The sequence below is a fragment of the Mustela nigripes genome, chromosome 4 (genome assembly GCF_022355385.1).
Source record: "Mustela nigripes isolate SB6536 chromosome 4, MUSNIG.SB6536, whole genome shotgun sequence".
In the NCBI taxonomy this organism is placed as follows: domain Eukaryota; kingdom Metazoa; phylum Chordata; class Mammalia; order Carnivora; family Mustelidae; genus Mustela; species Mustela nigripes.
The window spans coordinates 49,428,703-49,455,748 of NC_081560.1; the positions used below are offsets into that span (position 1 = coordinate 49,428,703).

The following is a 27,046-nucleotide window of genomic DNA, read 5'->3' on the forward strand; positions in this document are numbered from 1 at the left end:
GAAATTTTTATAAATTCAAATTTATTTCCACAGAAAGCAATTTTAAGTGTTCATACAAAGATAAAATAGCTTTTAAGGCTCCGTATATTCAGTGGTAACTACAATGCTAAAAAATTAAAACTTGAAGCTAAATTACATTGCATTTCAAGTCACAAAAAACCAGAATGTTTAAAAATAATTTACATCCAGTGTTTGCTCTTTGAAGTGACTGTGTTACTGAAAAAACAATGACAACCAAATAACTGGATTGTCTGTTTTTCATGTTCACCCTGTTCTTTGTACATAGATATTTGAGTTCTGCATAAATATAGTTGGACTTGATTGAAAAGTTGTGGCTTCCCCAAAATTTCCCACAAACTTAATCCATAAGAGTTTCAAAATGTCCTGAGTGATTCAAGTAGCAGTAGTAAAAGATAATACTTTGAAGCAGTTTCAGTGGTTTGTGGCCATGTATCAGTTTAACTTCTACATAATGGAATCCACCTTCAGTTTCTTCTCTTCACTTTCTTTTCCCTTTACGGTTTTCCTTTTTGTGGCCTAAGGTAACTAGTTCCTTAGGTACAATCAAAACACTTCCATCTTGGCTGCACTCAAGAACATAGTGGTTTGGATTGACAGGCCTACCATCATCATCTCTTAACCTACTAAAAATACTGTGATACAGGTGATGCAGTTTTTGTCTCATTGTGGTAATAGCTTTGTTATACTGGGCTCGTTCTCTCTTAAGGATTTCCTTCTTGGCTTGCAAGTTACATAAATCATCTTCGAGATTCAGAATTATATCCAGTTTACGTTTACGACAGTTCTGAGCAGCAACTTTATTTTTCCCTCTTCTTCTAATACCACGCATGAGTGACACTTGTAAATCTGTCAAGTAGTGCCTGCTTAGCATGTTGTTGAAAGATTCAACAGGCATGCGGACAATTTCATCTACAGAAAACGGGATATGGAGAGCCTTAGCACGTCGTTCATCTCGACTTAAGTTTCTGTCTGTGTCATTCAGGTGCTTGCTTATTTTCTGTGACTTCCCATGCTGTGAAAAAGATGTAGGGGTAGAATCTAGAGCACCTGGCTCTACATGGTAAGTGTGGTTATGTTGTATGTGTTGAAAAACAAGGTCCCCGTGAAAGGCAGAATCATTCCTCCGACCCACGTGACAAAGCTTACTGGGATCTGGGTAGTAGCCTCCTACAGCTCCTTCCAGGTCACTATAACCTGTAGCGCTGCCTTCACACATTGAGCAAGAGGAATTATACTTGGTGACAGAGGTACTGTTGCTTGAATTTAAGGAAAGCCCAGAATCCGAATCCAGTTCTTCAAAAAGCTGAGACACTTCCATTGAATCAAAACCTTCCGTGGCCAAGGACATTAAATTTGTTTCATCAAATATGCTTATATCAAGGTCATGTAGAAGGTCTTGACTTAGATTCCTTGTCTGATTGCCAACAAGGGGAAGAAATCCTGTCAGATGAGTTCCAGGAAGGGTCTGTTCAGGATTGGTAATATGAGAATTTGACTGCAGAAATGGTTCTTCTGGTTGTGAAGTCCTTGCTGTTGGTTCTCTTCTAAATGTATTGTCAGGACACAGCAACATGGCGTCATGGAGATTCACATCGTGACTTATAGCTTGGCTAAAGTTTATGTTACATGTTGAAGAATTCATGCCATCATTGATACTACCTGGAAAAATATCTCCAAGTGAGATGCCCTGAAAAGGAAAAAAGGCACTTTAAACACAATTTTATTTCAGCAGCAGCAGTACAGTAACTAGTAATAGCACTCCTCTTTTCTGTTTACTAAATCTAGGCAAATACAGTATGCACTGTGACCCCAAATCCAAATGAAGCTGTATGTAGGGAATGGGTTTTTTTGGTACATCCTGGAAATAAGTTTGATTCAGTTAATATAAAAGTTGGTCATGAGTCAACCTAAACGTTGGCAATAAATCCACACTGAAGTAGTCTGGGCAACATCTTTTTTTTTTTTTTTTTTTTTAAGTAAATCAGAGCAGTATAGTCGAGTAGGACATAAATGCTACCGGAAAAATAACCTTGCCTTAGTTTGTCAAGTATTTACTGTTGTTTTTGATTCAGTGAATCCCAAATTTTATTCTATCCTTGTGATCATTTAGGAGGAGGAACAGTATACATACTTGGTTAATTCTCCAAAAGTAGTTCTAGAAAAAGTAATCCTCAGTCTGTGCACTTAACATAATGTAGTACTGTTAACAGTATATAAACTATGTCCTCCCATTTAAAGAGGTTAGACATTCATGAATCAGTGATTTCCTACAAGAATGAAAGCCAAGGTTCTAATTACCTCCAGTGAATTTTCAGGCTGTGACAAAAGCATCTGAGAGAAGTCGTCCAGAGAGAAAGCCGTTTCTGTCACATTCAGAGATCTCTATAAAGAAACATAAGGTTCACCAGTAAGTTAAAAGACAGAAGAGGTTAATTGAGGCTTTAGGCTCAATTGAAAGAGAAGCAGACTCCCTGTGGAGCTGGGGGCCAGATGCGATGCAGGACATGATCCTGAGATTCTGGGATCATGACCTGAGCCAAAAGCAGTAGGCTTAATCTTGAAAGGATAACCAGGTTTTCTCCTGGATTTTTAATGCCTATTTTGGAATTTTTACATTCCTGTTTCTGTGTTCATCTTCCATATAACTTTTGGTTGGTATTCTTCATCCTGCCTTGTTTTTACCATGGCTAACCCTCCAAATTGGTTATAAGATTGTGCAATTTTTACAAGTCAAATATTTAGGTTTACCACAATGTTTCTGGCAACTTGGCTCATTGTTGCTTTATCCCAGTCTTCAGGTTGTTTCTTACTGAAATAACTCCTCTTGACAGCTCTTTTAGAGAGGCTCCACCAGTGGTAAACTCAGTTTTTGTAACCTGGATTTATTTTTGCTTTCATGCTTAAACAGTGATTTATGTGGTAAGATGATCAAATTTAATGTTTTGCACTAAGGCATGTCCTGCTACTGATGTCATTTTATAGCCAATCTCTTTTTTCCTCCAGTAATTTTAAAAGTTTTGTTCTCCTGTAGTCTGTTTTACTTCAGTTTGATGTTTTGGAGACTTCATGATTTTACTCACTTTGTTGGGACTCTGTACTCCTTTAATCTTGAGTCCTAAAATCACTTTAATTTTCAAGATATTTTGCCACAAACACTCTGAGGACTGCTTCATCTTCATCCCAGAATTTTCTCATTTATATTTAAGGGTGAGCTCATCTTTGTTGGTAACTTTTTCTGTAGGAATCCCACATACTGAGGGTTACCCACCAACTATAAAAATCTTTTTTTCTCTGCAAGGACCAGTTTTGATATCATTTTGTAGTCCTTGCTTTTTTGGATCAGGTTTCCTGATAGTAATGGTAGTGTGGATTCAGACTTCAAACACCAGGCTCATTTGAGGTTCTGATTTCTAGGATGGATAGACTACTTCCTTGCTCATGTCTCTGGGATCGTCCTAGTCCCATCTCCTAACAGAAGACTCTTCAAATTCTGAGCTTTAAGTGGGGAATTTTGGTATCCCCAGGTATGGGCTTGAGACTTCATTTCTCATTTAACCCCAGGCTCAGTTGTGACATCTGTATCCATTTTTTCACTGGAGCTGCTTCAGTTTTGGTTGTCTGATTAGCTTTTAAATTATGGATTTGAGTCGCCTTTTTGTTGTATTTACAGAGTTCCCTTTCTGTCTTTTGTGTTCTGCTATGCACTTATAAAATACTTTTATTCAAGATTTCTGGTTCTGGTCTATCATAGGGGTTTATCCTTACTTTTTAGTAAATTCACATTCCTCAACTCCCCTCCCCTAGCTTTGTACTTGAGGGTTCCCCCCCCTTTTTTTAGGGTTCAGACCAGTGTTAGACTTAATTATTTTAAGTGTATACAAATATCTGGTTTCCCTTTCCACTAAATACCTTGGGTTCTATGGGGCCATGTTTTCAAGGCACGTAATACAATAAATCTAAGGCTTTCTGTATCTGTAGATGCTACAGGACCATCTAAGCTCAACTGGTAGATATGATTTCTTCATTTACTAGCAAATCATACATTCTTAGTGGGCTGGAGACTTATTTGCTAACTTGACTGTTAATTCAAAATGGTTTTTAATTTCTTAAGATATTTCAGAAGAGTTCTATTTCTGTTAATGATCCCAAACTTGAGTCATTAGTCCTGGCCCAACCACTGACCAAAATTTGCAGATGGTCCGAAGTGTCTGAGCAAGAGTATCAGCACAAATCTGGATTCCTGTGAAAATCTTAAAATTGTAGGTAAATAAAACTATGTGCAGAAAAGAAAGCCTTAATATTTAGAACATAGCTACGGTATGAAGCCCATTCTGCTTTAAGTGAATTATGGACTGATCCTTCAGGCCAAGCAGGTATGTTTCATTAAATCTTTATGTGTTCCCTTCAGTGCCCATGGAGATGGCAAACTGAGAGGCTAATTCCTACTGAGCCAGGCCCTGGTCTGGGTCTATCCAAGACACAGATCTGAGATGGAAAGAGGGACTGATGTGCCTTAGAGACAATTGAGGGCTTGCTCTTCCCAGATTCCCTTCTGTCCTGATGGGGCTAACAGCTTCATAATTTTACTGGTCCTTGAGAGTTTCCTTATTCATGATGTTTCCCTTAAACATGCCTCACTTCTTCAATAACAAAAACTCCTTAAAATATCAGATGTGTTACATGCTTTCTAGTTAAGGGCCTTTACATCTGTTTGAAATCCATGCAACAGAGTTCTTCTGTCTACTACATAATTTAAGAATTTTGAGACACTAGATCTTACATAAAAATGGACAACTAAGACATTCTGTTCATTCAGTTAACGGAGACGTGATTTTTTTTTTTTTAAGACTTTATTAGGCACAGAGCATAAGCTGGGGAATGGCAGGCAGAGGCAAAAGCGGGCTCCCCGCTGAATAGAGTCCCATGGGGCTCGATCCCAACCTGAGCTGAAGGCAGACACTCAACCAACTAAGCCACCCAGGCAGCCTGTTAAGTGTAATCTGGATTGCCAAGAAAATTTTTTTTTTTTTTTTAATTTGACACAGAGATCACAAGTAGGCAGAGAAGCAGGCAGAGAGAGAGGAGGAAGCAGGCTTCCCCGCCAAGCAGAGAGCCCAACACGGGGCTCAATCCCAGGACCCCGAGATCACAACCCAAGCTGAAGGCAGAGGCCCACACCCAGGTGACCCTGGTCAGTGTCTCTCACTATTCTAACTAAAACGTCACGTTAAATATAAAAACATGGTTCCCCATCTGGGGCAAGTTACTGACTGACAGTCATCAGGGCAAGACCTGTAAGGGTACACCTTCCAAGTGAAGTGCCACATGGGTTAAGGGTCTCTCGAACCTCCAGGCCTATCTCCGGAGTGTATATTTGCCAGGGTTGTGGACTAGGGTATCAGCAGGGCTGAGGAGAAACCAGAGTAGAAGGAAAGGAAGCACAGGCTGCAGAAAGACTCCATCTCTCAGCCTGGCCTCTGGAATTCATCTTTCTATAATACATCATCTCCTAGTCAAAGGGTATGGTTAGAATAGCCAAGGAGCCTGTCCACCGGGCCTGGCCAGAGGTAGAAAATGGGCTCCTGAATTCAGCATGGAGACTTCTGTAAGGAATTTGAGCCCAAGACCCAGCTGGTTTTAAGGGGTGTTTCGCCTTCAAGTTGTTTTGCCTCACTATCCCAGACCTAGACAGCTTGGTGCCTCTACAGAGGGCTGGTTGAGGATTCCTGGGTTTAGCATGGCAGTTACCTCTTTATCCCTTGCCATGGCAAATAGCAAAATCAGGAAGCAGCTTCCTGGGGTGTGAGGTGTGTGTATATAAATACACTCCCTCTAAACACAATCTTGAGTTTAACCAAAGATAACTAATTCTATGGGCTGATTATTTTGTAAATCAAATTACTACCACAACTATTAAAAAATACATATTTTCATATGTCTGATTTGCTTACAGTAGGGCACTTACATGGAAAATTCATTACCAACACATATTGTCAAAGCCATAAAATCTATCTTACTAGGGCACCTGGGTGGCTCAGTTGGTTAAGCATCTGCCTTGGGCTCAGGTCAGGATCCTGGGATCTGGACCCATAAGGTCATCATCATCGAACTGCCTGCTGACTGGGGGAGTCTGCTTGTTCTCTCCATGTGGCCCTTCCCACCACTCCTGTGCACTCATTGTCTCTAATAAAATCTTAAAAAGGAAAAAAAAAAATACCTTATAGCCAAAATGGTAAGGCTGCGCTACTCAGATATGCTTACCTCATTTCTAGATTGCGTGGTCTTTTCTGCCTCCCAGTCAGGTTTATCTGCTATTTTACTTTCATCCTCATTCTTCTGCTGTAGTGATTTTTCTTGGGCTGATGATACTCTTTGCTCATTTTCCTCATTCTGGGAGTTGTGACACATAGTTTCATGCCTCTCTCTCAGTACTTCATTCTCCTATAAAAGTACCCAAAAATGTGCTACACAGAAGTTCATACTTCCCCAAAGAAGCCAAAACAACCTTTAAAACTGCATTATACTTACTGCTCAGTGATCATAGAAACTGTAAGTCAAAAGCTAAGATCTGCATTGCATTATTTCAGTATTTAAGAAATATTTTAATTCTGAAACAAAGCCCAAGAAACTCACTGAGACACAAGCTGTTGAATCTGCATAATTTAAATTATATGCATTTATAAAGCCTGAAGTTTAAAATAGTTAAAAATTTGATTAGATTTAGAAATTAGTGTGGCCAATAGGCAGTTTTTACTTCATTTTCTGTTGAAAATAGATCAAACAGCTAAGCTGGAAACAGTGATCAAATATATATAGAAGAGTCTGGAAAAGTATTATTACAAGGTATTGTTCTCTCTGAAAGGTGGAATAAGGTTGGGGAAGTGTGGGTGAAAAGAACTGCCTACACTATACATTATTGTTTGAATATTTTACAACATGTTTCTTTTAAAGTCAGGAAAACTGTGTTTTTATTTAAAAAAAAAAGTTAACAACAAAGCTTAGACTAACAAGCATCTCCATAGATATTTTCGACGATGCTTACTTACCCAGATGAGTCCTACTTTTTAATTTAACTGGAGATTTAAAAGTTAACCATTAACATACACTGTATATACTGATACTTTTAATTATAGGAAAAGCACACTATTTTCCCCCCTCTAACATCAAGGCCTCTCAAACTCTTTTCAGAAGATCAATGTTTAATTTTTCTATTTTTCAGCAGCATAGCACACTGGGCTAAACTCAAGGACAGCAGCACCACCCCCACACTAAAAAGCAAAGAAATGCTAATTATACACACACACACACACAGGTCAAAGAAATGTAAAATCTACAGATGCCAGAAGCGAGGAGATAAAATGAGCAGAAAAAGGAAGCTGACACGCTAGAGGGCACTTGATTTTATGTGCTTCTCTATTCACTGCCCTTAACTGACACACTCCGCCTCCCTCCTGATGCGGTGTTGGTCTTGTTCCTGCCTCAGTTAGTCTCTGTACACGGTCCTGCTCATGTGCTCAAGGACATTGTTGCTGCTCCTCTAGCCTCTTCTGCATCCAGTGTTTCTTATCTGGATACTCTCACCACTAACCAACAGCTAAGCTCTCTTCTTTAAAAATCCCTCCCTTGGTGTCCCATATAACTCTCTAGGTCCAATCCCATTTTTCTGGTCCCTTTTAGAGCATAATCCTCCAAAGAATCATCTGGACTCTCTGCATTCTCTCCTGAACCCACTCCAGTGGGCATTCTGAAACATTTCACCAGGCACTCTCCAAGCTGACATTCTCCACCTTCACCTTACCAGACCCATCGGCAGCATTTCCCTTCCTTACTCCCTCCTCCTGGAAACAGGTTTTTTACCTGGCATCCAAGGGCCTTTCCTATTATCCTACCTCACCAACTACTCTTTGGCTGATTCTTCAGCTCAGCCTCAGACATACCAGGCACTCTCCCACCTTTCAGCTCCTGTTCATTGCTCCTTCTGCTTACGGGGCTCTCCCTCTGCTCACTCTCCCATCCCAAGCCCCATGGCTTTGAAGCTTTAGATCTCTATTCAAATATTACCATCTTTTATTTAAAAAAAAAAAAAAAAAGAAAAAAGGCATCTCTCCCATCACTATATCCCTTACTTTTTTTCATAGCATTGAGCACCAGCTGAATCTATTTGTCATTTATCCTTCTAGAAAGCTAGTTTCTTGAGGGTAGAGGCTGTTTAGTTTCTGTATGCCCACTGCCTATCCAAAAACCTGCCACATGGTAGACCCTTACTAGGTATTTGATGAACAGATGAACTCCCAGACATAATAACATCCACAGACTTTGATAGGGATCCTCTTCCAATGGGTGAGCTGCCATTATCTTGCTCCTTCCTGCAATTACAATTCTGATTCCTACTTAAATTTGGGGAAGGAAGGAAAAAGTAACTGACTGGTCATCAGTCTTTCAATGTCTATCTTTTGCCAAGGCAAGCTGCTTAATCAAATCCAAAATTCTGGAATCCTGAGGCAGCTAACTTTGTTTATAAATTTGCTATCAGTGGGCACAAGAGCTTCTGAACTCTAAATTGCAAGACCTATTTTAGAGCTGTGAAGCAAGGTCTCTAATGTGTAGTGTGTAGTATGTGAGTTACAACACATGAACTTGCAAACACGAGACGATGTTCTAACGTTATACAAGTGAAACAAAGGGAACAGGTAGCTAATACAGGCCTGGATAAAGCCCATAAGAAAACCAAGTAAACCAGTCTGGGAAGGATTTTTTTAGGGGGATAGGGAAAACTTATCAGTGATAATGGCCTGCCTAAAAACTCTAGAAGAGACAAACTGGATGTAGAGAAATTATGTATGAACACTACTCACTTTACAAGAAGCAGAAATTGGTTAAAAATCCTATCTTATAATAATGAATAACCATTAAATGGAACTAAAAGGAATAATCAAGTAGTCCATTTGAATATAAATGTATATATTAAATATACAAAAATATAAAAATATATTTTATAAATAAAATACACATAATGAGGGGGGAAAATCTCTTAACAGTAGAATGCAACTAATAAATACAGACGGAGAATGGTAGGGTTAGAAAATCATCAATGGATGCTCAAACTAGGGAGTAAGGTTTGATGAGAAACATTTAAATAGTGACAATACAGGAGAAACCTGGCAAGTACCACCTCAGCCAAGTGGTAAAATCCATCATCATGGAATGGAAATAAACCAATATTATGTGTCTCTTGACACAGAGATACCATACTTCCATTACTCCTGCCCAGAATTCATAATCTCAATCATGAGGTAACATCAAAAATAAATAAAAATTGGGGCCATTTTATAAAACTGACTGATGCTCTTCCAAAATCCAGAGGTCAAGAAACCCAGGGCTGAGGAACTTTTCCAGATTATAAGTAACTAAGAGACTTGGCACATAAAGTGTGATCCTGGGTTAGATGCTGACCCAAGAGGAAAAATATATTATACAGGACATATCTGGTACAAAAGACTATGGACACATTTGATAACAGTCTTAGATATGCCTTAGTTTCCTGATTTTGATAATTTTGATAAATATACATTTAAGTATTTGGGTATTGAGGGACAAAATGGTTTCAATTCACTCTTACATGTTTCCCAACAAAAAGAATTATGTATAGATAGATAGCTAACTATAATTACAAAATAGAAAAGTCAAATGGGGCAAAATGCAAACAGGTAAATCTGAGTAAAGGATATATACTTTTTATAAAAAAAACTTTTTAAAAGTTTGAAATTACATCTCACGAATGAGTTGCCCTAAAAATCCACACATGGCAAAATCACTTTGGAAAGGTTGCCTCAAATATTCTTGCATTAAATCTTGTTAACCTGCATTTTCTCCCCAAAGTGTATACAGTAGTCTTAACAGTTGCTTTATCATTTTCACCTCTTCCAACATTTAAATAATAGTGATGATACCTGATACGAGGAAAACACTATTGGTGTGTCTACTCTCAATACTCTTACTACAACACTACTTCATTCAACACTAGATATGTGCGTTTCCACACACCACGCAATTTCTGCAACCCAGCTGGGCATCCTGTAAGCTAACTTAATTCTGCCACTACCTACCTGAAGATTGCATTAGATCCCACAGGTTAAGGGCTTAGTCTCACAAGACTGCCCACTCACCTCCCTTCAGATGCCAAGTGCAAGTTCAGGTTGTCACCTGTGCTTCAGAATCACTGGCTAGAAATTGGAGGTTCCCATAACCCCCTCCCTTGGGTTTATTTAATATGCTAGAGTAGCTCACAGATCTTGAGAAAATTTTACTTACTAGGTGACTGTTTTATTATAGAAGATTGTAACTCAGGAACAATGAGATACACAAGACCTAGTTCACAGAGGTTCCAGATGTAGGGCGGCACCTCCACGTGTTCACCAGCTTGGAAGGCCCCTGAACCCTATCCCTCAGGGTTTTTACAGAGGCTTCTTTATGTAGGCATAACTGAATAAATCATAAACTCAGTCCCCAGTTGCTCTTGCCTCCCCAGAGGTCTGAGAGGTAGGGGCCAAAAGTTCCAACCCTCTAATCATCTGGCTGATTGCCCTGGCACGCCCCATTTTAGGGACTTTCCAAAAGTCACCTTATTAACATAGATCAAGAATGCTTACAGCAGGCTTGTTACAAAAAACAAGACACTCGGGGCACCTGGGTGGCTCAGTGGGTTGGAGCCTCTGCCTTGGGCTCAGGATCCTGGGATCCAGCCCTGCGTTGGGCTCTCCGCTCAGCAGGGAGCCTGCTTTCTCCTCTCTCTGCCTGCCTCTCCACCTACTTGAGATCTCTGTCTGTCAAATAAATTTTTAAAATCTTAAAAAAAAAAAAAGACACTCCTTTCACCTTTATGGCTCTGGAGATACTTTAAGAATGGAAGAAAAAAGACCAGATAGTACATAGCAAAAGATGCTCCTATTGCTCTTAACTTTTAGGAAACCCACAGTTTTGGGAGCTCTGGGCCAGAAAGGGGGGTGAAGACCAAATACATCATTAAATCAGAAAATCGTACCCGACATGCTCACTCCGCATCTGACTTCAGTGGGAATGCTTTTAATGGTTCACCAGTAAGGACAATATATGGACTTTTATTTGAGATTCAACAATTTTTTTAGTCACTCATTCAATTCGTACATACCGAATGCCAAACACTACACGAGATGCTGGGGTTACAACAGTGAAAACCTACATTGTTTGGCACTTCCAAGTTTTCTTTTAAAGGGAGGAAGCCAGAAATGCAAATGAACTCAAGTGATGGCAAGTCAAAGAAAGAGGAGACCTTCTTTAGAATGGGGCCAGGGAAGGGCTCAGAGGAGAGGTGGTATTTGGGCTGAGATCTGAAGAAACAGAAGAGAGCTGTGTGAAGACAGGGAGGCACTGAAGGCGCAGATAACCTCCAGTGAACTGGTGCGCCTGTTACCATGACTTACTTCCTTAGTTTCCAATATTTCCTTCTAACAATATTAAAACGTCTCATCTATCCTTTGCATACACGTGCAAGTAGAATAAATTTCCAAAATTTATGTTGAGTCAAAAGATGAATGCATTTTTTTTATTCGATGGATTTTACCCAATAGCCCTTCAAAATGTTTGTGGTAATTTAAATTCGTATCCCCAGTGGATAAAAGTGCCAATTTGATAGATGAAAATTGATATCTCATTGTAGTTTTACTTTCTATTGAGTGAGGCTGAACATTTTTCACAAGCTTTAAAGCATCTACTTCCTTCCTGTGACTATTTGTAGCCTTTGCCCATTTTTTTATTGGGCTGTCAGTCCTTTTCTTATTGATTGTTAATAGCACAGAATTCTATTCCCCTCCTCCCATTCTGTCTGTACAAATTCAAGAGTAGAAGTGGGGAGACCAGTGAGTGGGCTGCTGCCATAAGTTAAGAATCTGGAAGAGGGCGGTGGCAATGGAAAGAGAAGTGGAAGAACCAATGCACTGCGGAGAAAGAACACACAGGGTTGCTGACAGACAGGAAGTAGGAGATAGAGTGAAGAGAAGAATGAAGGATGACTCCTAGATTTCTGGCTTGAATAACTTGGCAGACAGTTATGGAGAGAACGAGAAAAAAACACAGTGAGTTCTTCCATTTTGGATATGTTAAATCTGACATGTGAAAAGTCAAGTAGAAATGTTCCACTACACTGCTGAGATGGGAATCTGGAATTGAGAGTGAATGTCTGAACTGGAGGTATAAACTGGGAATGCCATCAACAGCAACAACAAAATCCCACAGGGTTCTAGGAAGAGTACAAAGCAAGGAAAAGGAGGCTTGGCGCCCGGTCCCAAGGAACCACAACATTCTGCAGTCATGCAGAGGAAACAGCCAAGACTGAGGAAGGTAGGAAGTGAGGTATAGGGGAAGGCAGAGGACAGTAATGTCTCAGAATCTGAAAGTGTTTCAAGAAGGATGGAGTGGCTGATGGTGTTGAATGCTACCTGAAGGCTGCACAAGGTAGGGACAGAAACATCTTCACGGGAACTGGCAATATGAAAGCTGTTGGTGGTTAGGGTGCCTCTGTTGGTTAAGGGTCTGCAGTTGGCTAAGTGTCTGCCTTAAGCTCAGCTCATGATCCCAGGGTTCTGGGAGCAAGCCCCGCACTGGGCTCCTTGCTTACTGGGGAGCCTGCTTCTCTCTCTGCCTCTGCTGCTCCCCCGTTTGTGCTCTCTGTCTCAGTCAAATAAATACATAAAATCTTAAAAAAAGGGGGGGGATCTGGATGGCAGGTGGAATTCCACAGATGTGGGGAAGAGAGATGCTTTAACATGCACAGCCTTAGGTATTCAGTATTTTCTTAGCTGGTTCTTCACACATTCAGTCAACTATCATTTACTGACAGCTGCCATAAAGCTAACAGAGATCTCATCACAGAGATGAGAAGAATTTTCCTTGGGTTAGTGTGCCACCCATGGAGCTGTGTAGCCCAGATTGCCCTCAAGGAAGGACAAGTGGGCAGAGAGCCTCTAGCTGTGCCTTTAAGAACACCTCAACTGCTGACAGCCACTCCCCCTAATGTCATACCCTTCCCCTGGGAGGGGAGAGTATAACAACGACCTGGCCATCTTGGCCCAGTATGGGACAACTGTAATGAACCACGTTAGCCTCCAAGCTCCTGGTTCCTTTAGCCTGCATCAAGCTTAACTTCTGCTTCTGTCCAATCCTGCTTTCTTTTTATCTTCCCTTCTCTAGTTGTAGTGCCCATGGCACTTGATCTCAGAGTCCCCCTCCCAGGGAACCCAATCTGTGACATCACAGTTAAAAATTTTATCTTGGCAGGAAGAAAGGAAACCAGATTTCAAGGCAGGGAGGGGTAGAAGATTCAATATTATAACATTTCTATTTAGAAAGTACAAAAAGGCTTATTGCATTTGTAGTCTAAGTACAAAGGGCCTCAAGCCCTATGAGGGGTGCCTGGGTGGCTCAGTGATTAAGAGTCTGAGTCTTGATTGTGGCTCAGGTCAGGATCAGGTCAGGTGGGGCTTGGTATTCAGCATAGAGTCAGTTTGAGATTCTTTTCCTCCCTCTGCCTCTTCCCCTTCCTCCCCTTGTGCTCACTCAAGATAAAAAAAATCTTAAAAGAAAAAAAAAAAAAAGCCATTTGGAGGGTTCAGATCCAAAAATGGCTGAGTAAAAAGGCCTATCCTACTCCTATCAGCTGTATGACCTTGGGCCACTCTGACTCTCTGTTTCCGTGTCCATTGAAGTGAAAGGATATTTCCTAACATTTTAAGGAATTAGAGGAGAAAATGTACTTTATACATTTAAGATGTTATACTAATTACTACTCCTTTCTACTCTGTGATTCTGAAGAGTTGCAATTAAACAAATTAACTGCTGGCCACTCCATCAGGAGGTCAAGAGAAGGGAGTAAAGGCCCTGGCACCAGTAATTCTTATCTTTGCTCTCTTCCTGTTTCTCCACTCGGTGACATGGACCTGGGATACATACAGAGTATATGTGCTTTAGAAGCATGGTTGTATAGACTGGAGATTTATGGGCCATGCTCTTGAAGAACAGGTCACTCAAACCTATCATTAAGTTACTTTTTATTTGTGTGTAGGTGATTTTTACTTTTGTGGGGTTGAGACTCAGAAAAAAAAAAAAAAGGAAGTTTCCATGCTTGCCATAGGAAGCCGTCGTAAACTTGGGAGCTGTGGCGCCTAATAACCAGAGCTAAAAAATCCAGTGACTTGGGCTGAACTGGCACCGGCCAGAAAGGTCCTCTCCACCACAGCCCTCTTGGCTGGGAGGTGACTCATCTCTTCCTCTGCATGGGTCCAGAACGTGCCATTTTAGGTGCCTGGGCTAAAACTCAGCCCTCCTCTCAAATACAATGGCTTCCGGATTTTCCCTTACGACACTTATCCTACTCCATCTAAAATGACAATTATGTGGATCTTTTCTTTCCTGAGGGGCTGGAAACTAATGAAAGCTGTCCTTCAGCTGTTGTTCACCTCTGCCCCCAACGTTAAGGGGCAGAACCCCGCACTCAGGTTTTCTGAGTCGGTGGAGATGGTGGGAAGGGGACAAGAGGAGCAACGCTGGGCTTCTCTTTCTGTGGACTCTCTGACGTTCCTGGTAACTGGCAACATGATTTCCAAGCCTGTACTTATTATAATGTATTGGGACCTGAATACTGTGATGCAGAGTTTGACCCTGAAAAAAGTCTTTGTGAACAGTTCCAGCTGGCTTAACTGGGCCTTTCATTTATGCTTCTGGGGGAGGATCAACCGAGACCTGCTTTGACCTTTAGGGCTGGATGAACCTTCAAAGACAAAGAACAATGTGGTGCCTACAGAGAAGCATGACATCAGAGAGAGAGGGGTAAAGGCCAAAGAATTGTGTGGCCTGTCTCTAGGCTGGAGGCAAGCTGGAGTCATCAGGTCTAGAGAGAAACAAGGAGCCAGATAAAGAGAGGCTGTGTCCTATTTGGCCTGGGTGGTTTTTAATAGCCGTTTATAATAATTATAGCTCACATTTATTGAGCACTCGCTATGGGCCAGGCACCCCATACATGATCTCATTTATGCTGCTCAGCATCCCTGTAAGATAGGGACTTGTTACCTCCTGGGGCAGAGCAGGAAGCAGAGACCCAGAGAGGTTAAGCAACTTGCCCTAAGTCACACAGCTTTTAAGTGACAGAACCAGGATTTGGCTGCAGACCTCTGCAGACTTCCTAGCTGTCTCTCAGCCACTGTACTAGTTCTTGCTTGTCCCTGCCAATCTTGGTATGCCTGCAGAAGCTGTCCCTGGTAAAGCTCGGGGACTCCGGAGCAGGTTGCCTTCCAGCTGGGCTCACCAGTGGGAGGCAGAGGCAGGAGACTGAAGGGTGAACAAGGCCGAGGTCAGGGCATTTCTCCCCCTTGATCTTCAGGGATTGGTGACTGCACCCTCCTCACCACGCTTTGGTAACACTTTCACGCCTCTCCTCCCTCACCGCCCCCCATGCCGTGGTTGGTCTCTGGGCGCTCGGACACCCCTCGCCCCCCACCCTGTGGAGGCCGAGAAAAATCAAAGCCATCCCACCTCAAGTTTAGCCTTAGCATAAGTACAGCCATCTCAGACCCCTCTGTGCCCAAGGGCTGAACTTTCCCCCATTTTACTTTAGTTCTAAGGACCCCCACCCTATTTTAGGAAGCCCCACCCTGCTTCAGTAACAGGAGGGCTCAGATCCAAAAATGGCTGATAAATAGTCCTGCCTTAACTAAGCTCGGGGTCCAAGTCCCTACTCCACTGCATCGGGTATACTTGGGCCCAAGCTTAAGCCTGTCAAATAAACCCTCATGTGATTGCATCATTGCTTGGCTCCTTGGTGGTCTCTCAGACAGGAAAACTCGGGCACAACAACCCCACCCCTCGCTGCTCCTGTACCAAGTCATTCATGAAGTCCCTTCACATGGGCCAGCGAGGGAACATTCTGCTTCCTGCCAGGCCTCCACCCACACGGCCACTGGGCCACCCCACCCTGAGCAGGAGAGATCAGTGCAGGGAAGGGCTGCGCCCACCCCCACCCCGGAGGCGGGGGAGTGGGTGGGAGGGGGCCAGAAATGACGCCCCCTGGCAGTGTGAGCATCACTTTTCCACATGCACACTGGTCTGTGGGGCAGGTGTGGATCCTGTTCCCATTGTGGGTCCAACACACCACCGTGGAGAGAGGAGTCATGGAGTGTTAAGGGGAAACCTGAATATCGACTGGCAATGTAGGGATATTAAGGAATTAAGAGTTGATTCTTTCTTAGGGGTGTTCCTGGTTGTCCTCTGGTTATGTTTAGAGTTCTTCCATATACAGAAATCTTTACAGAAGTTTGTCAGAGTCAGTAAAGGTCGTGGAGAGAGCAAGACGGGACGTAGCTGGGCTTTTCTTTTCTCTTTGCTAGGCCCCTGCCAAGAACTGGCGCAAAAATCACAAGAGATGATGTCTGGGCTTTGTTTCAGAATAAGGGGGTAGGGGGAGGGCTGTTATGGACAAAACAAGACTGGCCATGAACTGCGAGATGACAGTGCCCGGAGGCCCCATCTCTCGAGTCCCTGTTCTCTTGGAACAGACCCTTGAGAATTTTCCTAACAACGCGTGTTCTAGGCTAAACTCATGTCTGAATCTACTGGAGGTGCCTAGGGGGCAGCGGGACACCTGGCAGGAATGCTCCCCGCGGCTACAACGAACACATTCCATGTGATGGGCCACTGGAAGGCAAGTGTAAAAAGAAGCCGTGTTTCTAAGCATAAGCCCCCACACCTAGACCACAAGGGCACAGGCACCAGCTCACAGGCTCTGGTTTTAACAGGTGCTGTTTCTCCTGCCACGTGTCCCCTTCACGCGGGCTGAGGGGCTGGGGGAGCAGGGAGGGAAGCAGGAGAATTTCATTTATGAGTCTTTAATTTTGTGCCGGCTAACCCAGGGAGGCAAGGCAGGCCAAGGGAGCCTCAAAACACACACTGTTTTTGTATGTTTATTATCGAACATTTCAAACACATAAAAGCTCCCTGGAGCCATCACCCAGTGTCTGCCACTGTCGCGTGCCACCATGCTTCTGTCATCAATACCAGTCCCCGGGCTCCCCGCAGAACTAGTCCATCTGGGGTTTTAGGCCAGATTCACACAGGAAGGAATGCATACGCCTCAGCTGTACCATTCTGATCAACAGAGGCGCCCACTTGGCTCACATCTCCACTTGTCGTGGAACATTTCTACCTGCCCAGAAAGTTCTCTCCTGTTCTGATGTTTCTATCTTGGCTTTGCCTGTGTTAGAAATTAATCAAGAGCTTTAAACTGCCCTTCTGTGCAAGCTCCTGTTGATGCCAGAACACAGGTTTGAACTGCATGGAGGCCGCTTATACGTGGATTTCCTACAGTCCCATACTGTATTTCCTCCAGCTTTCTTTACGGCAAGGATACAGAATGCAATGCACGTAGCCCACAGAGTACCTGTCATCCACTCTTCTGGTTACCACTATGCTAATAGTAATTAAGTTTGGGGGGAGTCAGATATTCTCTATGGATCTTCAACTATGTGTGGGGTCAGGATTGTTGACATTCTGCATTCATTATTATTACCTTCTTGGGCAGTGAGTTCCCCATCCTCCAGCAGGGATCTAGAGAGATGTGGCTTCAGCTTGAAAGCACCTGGTAAACCTGACTACTAGCCCCAACCCTGTGGCCCAGGCCTTTTGCTGTTCTGGGGCTTAAATTTGGGGAAGGGCAGGCTTTCACCAGGCAGGCCCCCCTTTCAGGCAGGGGTTGTGGGATACTGGGGGGCCACGGGAGAAGAGCACTACGGTTGAGGGCAAGCTTGGGCTGATGGATCACTGGGAGTTGGGGAAACTGCAGACTCCCAGGTCCCCCACCTGAGAGGCTCTAGTTCAGCCTGTCTAGGGTGGGCCCCCATATCTGCATTTTAACAAGCAACTTAGTAACTGATCACCCTCGGAGAGATTCAGCTCTTTTATATTTTGAAGACTATTTATTTGAGAAAGAGCTAGTGAGGGAACACAAGCAGGGGGGAGTGGCAGGCAGAGGGAGAAGCCAACTCCCGCTGAGCAGGAATCCTGATGTGGGACTCGATCCCAGGACCCTGGGATCATGACCTGAGCTAAAGGCAGATGCTTAGCTGGCTGAGCCACCCAGGCGCCCCAAGAAAACTCAGCAATTAAGAAAGGCTAAGAAAGGGGCACCTGGGTGGCTCAGTCACTGAGCATCTGCCTTTAGCTCAGGTCATGATCCCAGGGTCCTGGGATCGAGTCCCACATCAGGATTCCTGCTCAGCAGGAAGCCTGCTTCTCCCTCTCCCACTACCCCTCTCGTGTTCCCTCTCTCACTGGGTCTCTGTCAAATAAATAAATAAAATCTCAAAAAAAAAAAAAAAAAAAAAGAAAAGAAAAGAAAGAAAGGCTAAAAAAGGACATCTGGCTGGCTCGGTACTTAGAGCATGCAATTCTTAATCTCAGGGTTAGGAGTTCAAGCCCCACACTAGGCATAGAGCCTACCTTCAAAACAAGTTTTCCCTTTAGATGAGCCTTCAGGTTCAGGGTCTCCCTCCTCAACAATTCCAAGGCCTTCCTTACATAACAGCTCTCCAAATATTTGAGTTGCTGGTGGTGTTCCTCCCTCAGTCCGATCTCAGCATGCAACATCCCCAATCCACTCAGCTACTTCCAGCATGATTTCCCCCTCCTGGAGAGAAGGATTCCTCTTGTCACACCAGAGCAGGCCCCAGCATGACCCAGCAGTCTGGTATGGTCCTCCAGAGGACAGCAGTTTCCTGGAGATTCGACCCCCAGCTCGGGGCCATCAGCAAATTTTGTGACACATCTAAATCACATGCCGGGACCTATACAGGCCCTGTGACATACGGCGTGATTAATCCTCCTACGAACTCTCCCGCAAACAGGTTAATATTCCCCTTCTGCAATTTGGAAACCATGGCTCACCGAGGCTGCCCAGCAGAGATGGAGCTGGGGTGGTGTGAGGGCTGGTTCCATGCGTCAGAGTGGCTCGAGTACTGCCCTCGGTTATGCAATCAATGCTAACCAATGCGTTGCTGATAGCCTATTATTCAGGACATGTGGTTAACAGCTACATCAACCAAGTGACTTTCAGGAAGAGACAATCTTAGGAATCTGAGTGAGCCCCATCCAACAAGTGGAAGAATCTTAAGAGCAAAACAGAGGTTTCACTGAGGACAATATTCTGCCTCACGCCTGCGGCAGAAGCAAGTCCCCACAGAGGGTTTCCAGGTCCCTAGAGTTTGGACCTGTCAGCCTCCATGATGGCACCAGCCAACTGAAATTAATCTCTGAAACATACACGTATACTGATTATATTATACTGGTACTGTTCTCCGAAGAACCCTGATGCTGATGGGAACCCAGTTCTCTCCAACCTTCGAAGGCTGTGCCTTGCTTCCATGCCCCCGTCCACACTCTGCCAAAACTATCAGAACCGGAACCGACCTGGGGGTGCGCGGGAGCCCTGGCCGGCTTCAGCTGCCCAAAAGTATATGTGAATATTCACACAGATCCTTAACAACGAGATGCCAAGAATAACTTCTTCGTATCAAAAGGCTGCCACAAAGGGGGAAGTGTGCCTTCACAAGCCTGGAGTTTTGTCGTGGGTGGGAGGCGGGTAACTCAGTGCGTGAGAAGGCTGACTTGTTCTCTTCTGGGTAAGGTCACTAACCTGCTATAGAACTTTAGGCAATCCTAAGTTTCACCACCTGATTAATTACAATGCTTGAGAGTCAGCTTTCCACGGCCCCCATCCACTCAAACTGGCATTAAATGGTCAGACGGCCTATCAGGACTTCAGATCTGATCTACTTTCTAGCCTTGAATGACCCAAGACACATTCAAACTCACGGGACCCTGAAGTTCTGGAAGGCCCGTGAGGGGGATAGATGAGCAGCTCTCGGGAGAGGCTGGCAGGGCAGGTGTCTGTTCTTCACCCTGTCTCTGCTGCTACCTCCAGGTTAAATGAAGACCCAGTTTCCAGGCTCAAGACACAGCGGTTCCAAGTAGAGCACACCAAGGCCCGTAGACGAAATGGTACACAGTGCGACAGGGCTCGGAGGAAGAACAGGAAATGCCTGTCGATGAGGTGACGATAGTTGAGATGAGTCTGAGATCTTAACAATAGAAGACTTGGAAGGAATGAAAGGATGCATTCTGGGCAAAGGTAACAGAGTGAGGTGCTGCGGGGCTGTCTGGGGAAAAGGAAGGGAGAAAGTGTGAGGTGGAAAGTAGGCCATGGGTAGTGGGAGGTGAGCTCGGCCAGGGGAGCTGGGAGTTCGGTCACACGAGCCAAACGCCGAGCCTCGAATGACAAAATATCAAATCAGCAGGTAGGTAGTGAGCTGATGGAAGCTCCCCAGATGACAGTGAAGAGAAAAGGTGAGCTCTGGAAACCTGTACCTGGCAAGAGAACGAATGGGAATAAATCGGAGAAGGGGCATGACAGCCCCAGCTGAACGAACAGCAGTTGTTGACATTACTGAGGGCGTGCTATGTACCAACACCGTTAACATGTATGATCTCATTTAATGCTCACCATGACTCCCTAAGGTACTCTTACCATCCCACTTCACAGAGAAGGGAATGAAGGCACAGAGAGGTTCAGGAGTGCACCCCAGACCACATGGCCAGGCAGCCGTGGGGCAGAGATCTGCAGCAGCTGGTCTGACCCCAGAGCCCAGCACATTTGCCCACCAGCCTAGCCTGCCCTGGGCCCTATACTTGGATTTCTGAGCTGAGAAGCAGGGAGAATGGAGAGTAGCCAAAGGATACAAGGGATACCGAAGAGCAGACAGTTCTGTAAACCACAAACTGAGGTGAAGGATTGACTGGAACAAGTTTGAAGTAAGGTTCCTTGGGGTTAGCTGCAAATGAAGTCAGCAAAACAAACCAACCAACTCAGGTTCGCTCAAGAGCATACACCAAATCCTGCGGCCAATGATCCTCCACTAAGATCAACTGCTTCCAGAAACAGTTGCAGCCTACTTGCTAAGTGAGCTGAACACCCCAAGAGTTGCCAGGAAAAGGGGCATGAGTGTGTAATGGATTAACATGTGTCCCTCAAAATTCACATGTTGAAGCCATAACCCTCAGTAGAACTGATTGAATGTGATTTTATTTGGAAATTGGGTCACTACAGATGTAATTAAGATGAGTAGGGCGGGCCCTAATCCTGGATACAGATGAGCACATAGGGAGAATGTCTTGTGAAAAAGGCAGAGACTGGGGTGACACAGTGGAAACCAAGGGTCGCCTCTTGATCTTGGGGCTGTGAGTTCAAGGCCCACAGGTGTAGGGATTACTTAAAACTAAAATAGGGGAGGGAATGAAGGAGGGACCAAGGGTTGCCAAAGATTGCCAGCAAACTGCCTCAGAAGGAACCACACCTTGATTTCCAACTTTTCACCTCCAGAACGGGAGACAGTAAGGTTCTGCTGTTCAAGCCACCCAGTTACTGCAGCCCCGGGACACTCATATGTGACCTATGCCAACCTTCCCCTTAAGAGCACAGGTGAATTTTTACCGAACCAAGTCTTTCAGCAAAGAGCCTTCTCTGAAATTTTGTTATACTGGGTTGTACGAAGGTCTAAGACTCTATCTGTATCACAGTTATGAGTTAAAAACAAGTGTTTGAAACTTCGTCTATCTCCAATTGCCCAGACACCAGGGATTAACTCTGCTTTTGAAATTAAGAACAAATTTTACTCTAACAATCAAGGAGCTTCCTCATCTTCTTTACTCTTAGAAGGGAGTACTGATTGTTGTATCAGATTCTTCCAGTGACCTGAAGATACCCCGTCCAGGCCACAAGGTCCTGCCGGGGTCTCACCCAGTGCACGGTCCTGGTTCTGGGGCTTAAACCATTATCAAAAGGACTGCAAGTGGGATGCCTGAGTGGCTCAGTGGGTTAAGAGTCTGCCTTGGACTCAGGTCATGATTCCAGGGTCCAGGGATTGAGACCCACACCTGGCTCCCTGCTCAGCGAGCCTGCTTCTCCCTCTCCCTGCTGCTCTCCCTTTGTCAAATAAATAAAATCTTAAAAAAAAAAAAAAAAAAAAGAGGACTACAAGCTTCTCCTTTTCAACATGGAGACAAGCTCTCTCAAATACTGGGGCTGGCTCCAGGCAGTCACTTGTCTTCAAATATGCTCACACATTCAAATCTGCAAGAACCATTCAAGTCCCAGTTTAACCCAGGCACTACTTTGAAAACATGTGCTACATCGGTTGTTGAGAGAAGGTTGAGAGAATAGTTTTGAAGGGAAGCAGGTCGGCCCCGGGGAATTCCGGATACTGTTTTCAGATAATGATCGCCCCCACTAAAAAGTGAAACCAAAGTGGCACCTCTTTTGATACCTGGAAAACCCCCCAATCCAACACATTTTTGCAAATGGACAAAAATTATGGAAAATTATCCTATACAACCAGAATCTCGTACAACTCAAATATAAGCCACTGGAGTTATCTGTTTAAAAACAAACACCATAAACCCCTGATTTTCCCACAGGACAAAGCTCTCCCTCTTTTCAAAGATACCAGTAGCTAACTTTTATCAAGTGCTTAAGATGGGACCCTGCAAATGTCTGAGCCTCTGATGTGGAATGAATGAAGGCTCACGATGTCCTGGGTGGGGGAGGTACCTCGCTGCGAGTACCTTCATGATTCTCACTGCGCCGGTCAGGAAACTGAAGCAGACAAGTGAGGAAACTGGCCCAAGGTCACACAGCAGTAAGGAGTAGAGCTGAAATTCAAAACCAGGCTGCAACACACCACACCCGCTGAGCCAGCAAAAAACCTGGGCAGACTCATCAACAAGAAAAAGGCACGCAGAGTGAGTGGGGGCAGGTTAAGGAGGGCAGCGGGAGATCGGAGGCGAAACAATCACATTCCAGGCACTGGGCTGGCACTTCATGTATGCTTTTCTCATTTAATTCGCATGAACCTTAAAATAAGCATCACCTGACAGTAGTAAGTGATAGCCCTAAACCCCGGTCTGCTAACTGCAAACCCTGGTGTCGTTGTCCCCCCAATCAAGGTTTCAGATTGTAAACTCGGAACTGATGGATGGTGCAATTGGCTTGTAAAAGTCAGTCCAGCATCAGAGAGCAGTGGTGCTGAGGCCCGGGGCGGGGAGAGGGGGGATCACCCCACACAGCTGCATGTTGTTTTGCAGACCCTGGGTACAGCACAGGTGCTTAATTAACGTGCTAACACGGGAGTCAGGAAGCTCAGGTTCTGTTACCAATCTATACAGACCTACTACCAGATAGAAGCGCCTTGGTTTTTTTTTTTTTTTTTTTTTGCTTCTGTTTTTAAAAAGCATAACCAATAAAGGTAAAAACTATAAGATGTTCCACAGCGGATCATGGCCAGGACGAACCTAACCAGGGCACCCCAGCAGCTACCACGATCCGGCAGGTCCACGCATGCCGGCTGTGGAAGGCAATGCCAGGAGATTGGCCTGTATAAATTTCAGTGGGGCCCAACCCTCCATGGAGATGTGGCCCGTCCTTGGCCCCAGAGCTTCCCCCTAAGCAGATTTGCCAGCCCAAATAGGTAGTAATGCTGATAAGGCGAAGGAAGTCCTCCCAGAGTGAACAGCTTCACCTCCCTGCAGGCCCTGGTATGCTTTGCAAAGTGGGTGGCATCTGCCACAGCACAGGGCACTGGGTTTCTCACGCACACACACACACCAGTTACAAAATCACGAACGTCTGGAGTGCAGCACGCACCACTCCTTAGGACGCAGAGGATTCAGGTGAAGGTCGACACCCGGTGAGAGAGCAAGAAGAACCTTCTACTTTTTGTTTTGGACAGAAGCCCACCAAGACTCAGTCCCCACCCCAGCCCCCACCCCATTAGTTCCTGCCTCAGGAAGAGGAAGGAATCGGATCTGCATAACAGTGAATCACAGGCACTTCAGCACAATGACCCCTCCGGGAGAGGGTGGAGAAGCTCGTCTGGCAACCGCCTACACTAACAGGGCAATTCTGAAGAGTGGCAAACAAACCTGTCTAGCTCTAGTTCCCACTTTGCGTAAGATCGCACTCCGCGAAAACAACATCCAAGGAACACCTGTTGATCGATACCGACTGCTAACACTAAGGTTTGGGCCATGAGATAATTAAAAAGGCCCTATTGGGGGCGCCTCGGTGGTTCAGTGGGTTAAAGCCTCTGTTCGGCTTGGGTCATGATCTCCAGGCCTGGGATCGAGCCCCGCATCAGGCTCTCTGCTCGCCAGAAAGCCTTCTTCCCCATCTCTCTCTCACTGCCTCTCTGCCTGCTTGCGATCTCTGTCTGTCAAATAAATAAATAAATAATTTTTTTTTTTTTTTTTTAAAAAAGGCCCCGTTGAAGGCACCCTGGGTAATTGGTAATAAGTGTCTTTAGACTCCAAGAGCCCATGGGAGCATCACAGACACTCCCATCAGTCCATCGTAGTGAACTTTGTTTCAGAAGGATGTTAAACAGAAGGATTTGAAACCAAAAACCAAAGGGCACTTGTTAAGCCACTAGGTGACCGTCAGGGTACCTGCTTTCTTCATGCTCCTAAGAAGTTACACGTGGGGTGCCTGAATGGTTCAGTTGGTTAAATGACTGACTTCGGCTCAGGTCATGGTGTTGGGGACCTGGGACCCTGCCAGGGTCGGGCTCTGTTCTCAGCAGAGCTTGTCTCTCTCCCTATCCCTCTGCCCCCTCCTTCCTGCTCGTGCTCTCTCTCTCTCTCTCTTTCTCTCAAAAAAAAAAAAAAAAAAGTTACACATGGTCCAGAAGAGAGGAGGATCGTTAGGCGCCGGGGATGGTTAGGTCACAGCAGCACTGTCTGCCAGCTGGCCACGGTTCCTTAATCAAGGGTAAACAGCGAAAAGGAAATGCAACTGGGTTAAAATCTGGGCAGGGGCCATCACGTTAGACCGGGAGCATGGATTTTTAAGAGAAACGCGTCCTTCCGGTGGCAAAGGCCCCTTTTGGATCCGCTGGTTCCAGAAAAAGACATCTCCGTGTACACGAGGTACTGAACGAAGACCGTAGGCAAGAAAATGACCAGCATGCCTTCTCCCCTCCGCAGCCCCGAACTACTCCTGACGGCCACCGAACACAGGAAAGGTGTCCTCTACAACCAAACGGATGGTCTCGCCTACTTTTTCTCAAACACCTAAAAGCCGTAGCGACCGCACTAACAGCTTTCGTTTGGATTCACAAAAAGGGGAGGAAAGGGTGGTCTCCAAACTGCAACCACCCAGGGGAGGACGGTGGAAGCAGAGAGGCTGTGGTCACTCCGTGGGTCCGTCACAAGCCTGCAGGGCTCCTGGCCAGCTACCCCAGCACCGCGCTCGCGTCCCCTTCTCCGGTTACCTGGTTCGCGCGGCCGCCGGCCTCCAGCACCTGAGCCGTCGATTCTGCTGGCGCCTTCTCCTCTTCCCCGGCGGCCGAGGGGCTACTTGCAGCCGCTCGGGGGTCCCCGCCATCCCCGGGTGCAGCCTGGCTGCTGTCTTCCAAGCTGGAGCCGACTCCTCCCGCGGAAGACGCGGCGGCGGGGGCGCCGAGCAGCCCGTGGGCCCCGTCGGCGTCCCCGGCCACTACGCTGTGCACTAGCCACGCATCCACTCGGGTGCGGGGGATGAAAGGGACCCCCAGCGCGCGCACCTCCCGAAGCAGCCGGCCCTCGGGATCCGCCGCTGGGTCCGGCTCCCGGCCTTTGGGGTGCAGCTGCTCCGCGCGCCCCCACCCTCCCCAGGCTGGGAAGGGGCTGAGCGCGTAGGCGGAGCTCGTCCGGCCTCCGGCCAGCAGCAGCTCATCCCAGAGCAGGGTGGGCGGCGGGAGCAGCAGGTAGAGGTCCAGGTCCAAGTCCAGGTCCAGGCGGAGCCCCGCCAAGCTCAGCAGGATGGTGAGGTGCAGGAGGCCGCCGCCGTCCGACCACCAAGGCTTCAGGTACTTCATCTCCAGCCGCGCGCCCGGGACGCCCCCGCCGGCGCCCGCGGGTCCCTGCTCTCCTGCCGCCGCTTTGGCACGTGCGCGCGCTGCGGGCACCTGCCCGGAAGAGAGAGAAGCGAAACAATGGACCCGAGTGCGTAGCAGCCGTCGCGGGCTCTCGGGGCCGGGCACAAAGGCGCTCCCTCGGCAGCCCGCACGGCGCTGTGGCGGGGGGTGGGGGGGTCACGAGAGGCGGGAGAGAAAACACCTGCAAGAACACTCTGCCTCCCCGGCCGCCCGGCCGCCGAGCGACGCGACCAAGCTCCGCCTCCCAGCTAGGCCCCGCCCCGAGCCGCGGGCGCAGCCGCCGGGGACACGCCCACAGCCGCCCCGGGCTGGCGCCTGTAGGAGGGGCCCGCAGGGGGCGGAGCTTCCCAGCTAAAGAGCTCTTTATTCGGGAAAACACAAAGCTTTCTCGGAGAAGAGAGTGTTCGGCCCCGAGATGGTCCAAATTCAGTGCTTGCGGGCCGGGCGGCTGTCGCTGAATGTGCCGGGTGGAATAGGGGGTCAGGAGCAAAGGTGGTTGGGAAGGGACAGAATGTGTAGACTGGGGGAAAAGTAGAGACACTGGGTGGCATGTAAAGGGCTACCACTCACGTGAGAACACGGGCTGGCGCAGTATGCTCAGGAGCCCAACCCTTGGTTTCATATCCCAGCCCCGATCAGCCAATCGTGTGACCTTGAGTAGGTTACTTAACTTCTCTGTACCTCCGTTCTCTTATCTTTAAAATGGGGATAATAGTACCTGTCCAGTAGGGATGAGGTTAAGTTAGATGAAATATTCTATGTAAAGCCCAGAGTTTGACATACAGATTCCACAGCTGCCTTTGAGATCAAACAGCACTCCACCTAAACCCTAGTTCTCACCCACACCCCCACACCTCCCACCTCACCTCTCCAAGTTCTGTGCCCCAGCGTCACAACCCCTCACCGTCCCCTGAGCCCTCCCTGCACACGGCTAGATCTTCCCTTCTGGTCTCCTTTGCCTGTTAAGGGCTAAGAGCACCATA

At 46.0% G+C, this 27,046-nt stretch overlaps 1 protein-coding gene across 1 annotated transcript; it reads right to left on the reverse strand.

Annotated features, from left to right (window-relative positions):
• NFE2L3 (NFE2 like bZIP transcription factor 3) lies at positions 1–26,338 on the reverse strand. Its single transcript, XM_059396702.1, has 4 exons — positions 25,419–26,338; positions 6,283–6,462; positions 2,320–2,403; positions 1–1,708 (listed from the first exon to the last, which is right to left on the reverse strand). Exons 1-4 carry the CDS (start codon positions 26,001–26,003, stop codon positions 500–502), a joined length of 2,058 nt encoding a protein of 685 aa, XP_059252685.1. The 5' UTR covers positions 26,004–26,338; the 3' UTR covers positions 1–499.
• Between the last annotated feature and the right edge of the window lie 708 nt (positions 26,339–27,046).